This window comes from Rhagoletis zephyria, unplaced genomic scaffold (genome assembly GCF_001687245.7).
Source record: "Rhagoletis zephyria isolate East Lansing unplaced genomic scaffold, Rhagoletis_zephyria_1.1 Rzeph_scaffold_31228, whole genome shotgun sequence".
In the NCBI taxonomy this organism is placed as follows: domain Eukaryota; kingdom Metazoa; phylum Arthropoda; class Insecta; order Diptera; family Tephritidae; genus Rhagoletis; species Rhagoletis zephyria.
Window position 1 is genome coordinate 111 of NW_016188284.1, and position 4,061 is coordinate 4,171.

Consider the following 4,061-nt stretch of genomic DNA (forward strand, 5'->3'; position numbering starts at 1 on the left):
TTTGCTTAGCACGTAGTGCACGTAACCGAAAAAGGCACTAAGCGAATTTTCTTTACTACTTCAATGAGGAAGGTATGCGAATCCCTATGAAACCAAATATTGGCGGAGCACTTACCATGTAGAAATTACTGCAAGCGAAATTTTTACCGAATGTTATCTAATTATCTATATAACTACATAAATTGATAGCCATTTTCGTTGTTCTGCGAGATGAGCAAAATAAATAAAAGGTTGTAAAATTAGGTAATTGTAGGGCCAGTGCAGGTAAACGTAATACTTTCATTGATAATTGATACTAGTCGCACAATTTTTAAGGCAGNAAAATGAGCACTTAAGCATAGAGGCAGCAAAGCAAAATATACTGTAGCCATAAAATTCCTATGATTTTAGAAAAGATCAAAGCAGTAATTTTAAAGACNAAAATGTGCACTTAAGCATAGAAGCAGCAAAGCAAAATATACTGTAGTCATAAAATTCCTATGATTTTAGAAAAGATCAAAGCAGTAATTTTAAAGACGTATTTTCAAAAAAATTTACCTGGACTTTCTCAGGAAATCCACAATTTGGCTATTATAGTTTTTTCTTCTTATCGCTTTTATATTAATTAACTGGACCGATTTTCGAAATCTGCATTGTGATCTTAAGGAATGCTGTGACAAACTCTAGCCGGATATACTTATGTAGATATAGTTTTTTTCTTTTTATTTATAAAAATTATATTCTCGCACTTCCATTCAATTTCATCATACACTTCACACAACGCAATATTCATAGAGATACTGGCGTGCTTTGCGCAAATTTCCTGCCGCCTTGTAAATCAAATGCAAATTGTAAGCAATCTCTTGTTGCAAGCCCAAATACTCTTCGTTCTCTTCGATGAGAGGATGTCGTACCGCCAAGCCACGCTCGTAGTACTCCACTGCAAGGTGTGCCATACCCGCTTGCTGATAAATACGTCCAAAATTGTAACAAATTTCTTGCTCGGCGGCACTACATTGCCCAGTGGACGATGGTTGGGAGTCATCACCTTCAGTGCTCGTGGAGGTAATACCAACATTCCAACTTTCACCAGCGCGTAGTATGGCATACTTTTGGACGAAGGCAATTGACTGTGACACAGCAGATGTTTTGCGCAATACTTTGCGCTGCAACGACATCTGATTGAAGATGACAGCTATGCAGAGCGCCAGTATGGGCGACGGTTGCTCCTTGAAGAGTGGCACATAAATGTTTAATGCATATTTATAGGAGCAGCAAAAGAGATGATAGTGAGCGAGGAAGATGCGTAATTGACGTTCGGTGGGCTGTCGCTGCACCAGTCTACGCACGTAACGATGATAACGCAAATCTTGACCCTTTTGCACCAGTAAAGAGAGTAAGTTCCAAAGTGCCATATTGCTTGCATTCTTGGAAATCAGCTCACGCAGATATGAGAATGAAATGGCGCAATTATCATTGAAGTAACAGGCTAGTATTATGATGCGCTCTAGTTCGATATGATAGGCGGTGAAACGTTTCGTAGTGACCATGCCAAAGCAGAGGCGCTCAATACAACTAAATTTGCGATGATCGAAAGCTACGCTTATTAATTCAAGAAAGAGTCGGTATTCATCTTGTATTGTGAGGTCGCTATTCTCTTGCGGTATCTTCATATACTCCTAGCAGTTTTAAGACAAAATGTAATATCATGTTTGCAAAAATATGTAAATATCATTTCACCCAAACCTGCAATGCTTTGTCGGTATCCTCTGTTATGTTACGCATTTGTAGTATAACTTTTAGCCCCTCGGCATTGTAGAAACTACCACCATTAGCCGCTGCTAGCATTTCTTCCCGATTTCGCAGCTTAATCGAATGCCTCGACAATAGTACATAGCCCACTTCAAGAAATTCGTCGATTTCTCCAATTTGCTGTAACATCACACAGCGTTCGTAGAGTAGCCGCGCATTTAGCGGTTGTCCTTCGCCTTCACCAGATTGCTCAAGTGCTTTGACCGCTTCTATGTGACGTCCCTGCTGTTTTAGCAGCGCTGACAATGTAAATTTTGCTTCATAACAAAATGGCGCCAGCTCCACGACGCGGGTGTAACTTTCGATTGCCTCATTTGTGCGATTCAAGTTGCGTAAACACTCAGCCTGCCGCAACCAAACAAATGCGGGACACTCAATAGTATCGCCATCTGTTATGGGGCGTAGCAACTCAATAGCTTCCGCATATTTATGCTCTTGCATAAGCGCCTCGCCAATATCAATATACAAGTCCAAACGGTCATCAGTTAATGGAATATGCTCATGTACATTCTGTATAAGATAGCCAAGCAGATGATGTGCATGCAGGTGTATCAGGCTCACACAGAGCTTTGCACGAAAGTCCGGTACAAAGTCATCCGGTATGACACAGAAGAAAATCAACTCCGAATTGCTCTCCTGCTCCGTTTGCAATTCAAGTGAGGTGCGTGCACGTAAACACCGCAATACTTGAGCGTATGCTTTATTAAAAATCAGTAAATCCATATAAAGGTTGAGATCTTCGAGCGTGAAATGATCGCCACACACTTGATAAGCACCTTCCATCGCTTCCAGTGCAATGGCATGCTTGGAGATACCGTGGAAATGCCGTGCGACATTTTTGGCTGTCAACAGACATAGATCAGCCTCGCTTCGCGGTACATGTGGTATCATTTTCAAGTACGTCAACATTGAAAGATGCGTCTCACCCATCAATTCTAGAAGATGTGCTTTACGCAAACGCAAATCATAATCTCTTGGCATTGCCTTGGAAGGACAAATTTTGATAAAATTAATATATTTCGAAAATAAACACAAATGGACAACTCACCTTTATAGCTTTCGTATAAAATATACGCGCACGTTGTAAATTACCCTGGGCTATGTGCAATTCTGCTATCCGTATCCACTGATCACGATCATGTGGGTTCAAATGTGCCGCAAGCGTTAGAAAGTATAAATGCTTTTCCGTATTGCGAGTCTCATAGATTTCGGCTAATGTAAAAAAAGGTTCAGCTGCCAATGGATTTTGTCTTATAATCTCTAAGCAAATCTTCTCCGCGATATCAATCTGACCACGTGCAAAACTCAAATTCGCCTCACCCATGAGACCTTGTAGCGCTGCATTGAGTACGGTGCGACGACGAGATCCGCTGGTGCAGCTACCGCCAGCACCACTGCGCCAACTTGGCTCATTTAGACTTGTATCAACTAGTCTGCCTTCAATACTGCCTGTGGTATTGATGCGGCCTTCCTGTGCCGCTTGCTGCAATGTTGAGTGTTGCACATTTGCATCATATTTTTGATGCTCTATCGCCTTCAACTCCACTTCATCGACATCATCATCTTCCTCTTCGCCCGGCTCAAGTTTTGTATAATAGTCTGGGAATTCTACTTCACCGCGCACGAAACGCTTTATCAATGCAGCTTCACCTTCGCCGCCAATAGCACTGTAAGTTGTTGCCTGCTGCTGCAGCGCAACACCACCATTTCCACTAATTTCTTTTGTGGTCGTTGACTTGGAGTTATCCGTTGGATTAATTATATCCAGAACTTTTATTGGTTGCGTTTCTTGAAATTCGGACAACNACGCAACACCACCATTTTCACTAATTTCTTTTGTGGTCGTTGACTTGGAGTTATCCGTTGGTGTAATTATATCCAGAACTTTTATTGGTTGCGTTTCTTGAAATTCGGACAACTCGGATTCGGGTACATCATTGCTAGAGAGCTCTTCTATTAAGAAACCTTCGCCATCCATTTGAAAACTTCGGTCTTATAAGTGAAATTGGAGAAAATCAGCTATTAACTTGCTATCAAGAAAAGTAAATCTCCGTGTTTACAAAAGGAAAATAGACAAAACACCCACTCGTATTTACCGAAAACAGCTGTTGGAAAAGTGCTGCCAAGCTAGAATTATGTAAAGCAGCATTCTAGCACAGTGGTTTATAACTAGTGTTCTGCGTATGATTATGATGTTTTATTAAAGCGCAGCTAGTCAACAACGTAGCGTAAACGTAGGTTGACGTACGTAGCAGCATATAAAATTTACT

At 41.1% G+C, this 4,061-nt stretch overlaps 1 protein-coding gene across 2 annotated transcripts; it reads right to left on the reverse strand.

The window, feature by feature from the left end:
* Positions 1 to 531: 531 nt before the first annotated feature.
* Positions 532 to 3,991, reverse strand: LOC108383176 (general transcription factor 3C polypeptide 3). 2 transcript variants are annotated; one of them, XM_017639555.1, is made up of 5 exons: positions 3,888 to 3,991; positions 3,623 to 3,821; positions 2,840 to 3,508; positions 1,726 to 2,775; positions 532 to 1,658 (listed from the first exon to the last, which is right to left on the reverse strand). In XM_017639555.1, exons 2-5 carry the CDS (start codon positions 3,767 to 3,769, stop codon positions 753 to 755), a joined length of 2,772 nt encoding a protein of 923 aa, XP_017495044.1. In that variant the 5' UTR covers positions 3,770 to 3,821; positions 3,888 to 3,991; the 3' UTR covers positions 532 to 752. The 2 variants fall into 2 exon arrangements, with proteins under 2 accessions (XP_017495044.1, XP_017495043.1); XM_017639554.1 differs by lacking the exon at positions 3,888 to 3,991 and having other exon boundaries at positions 533 to 1,658; positions 2,840 to 3,483; positions 3,598 to 3,881.
* Positions 3,992 to 4,061: the final 70 nt, after the last annotated feature.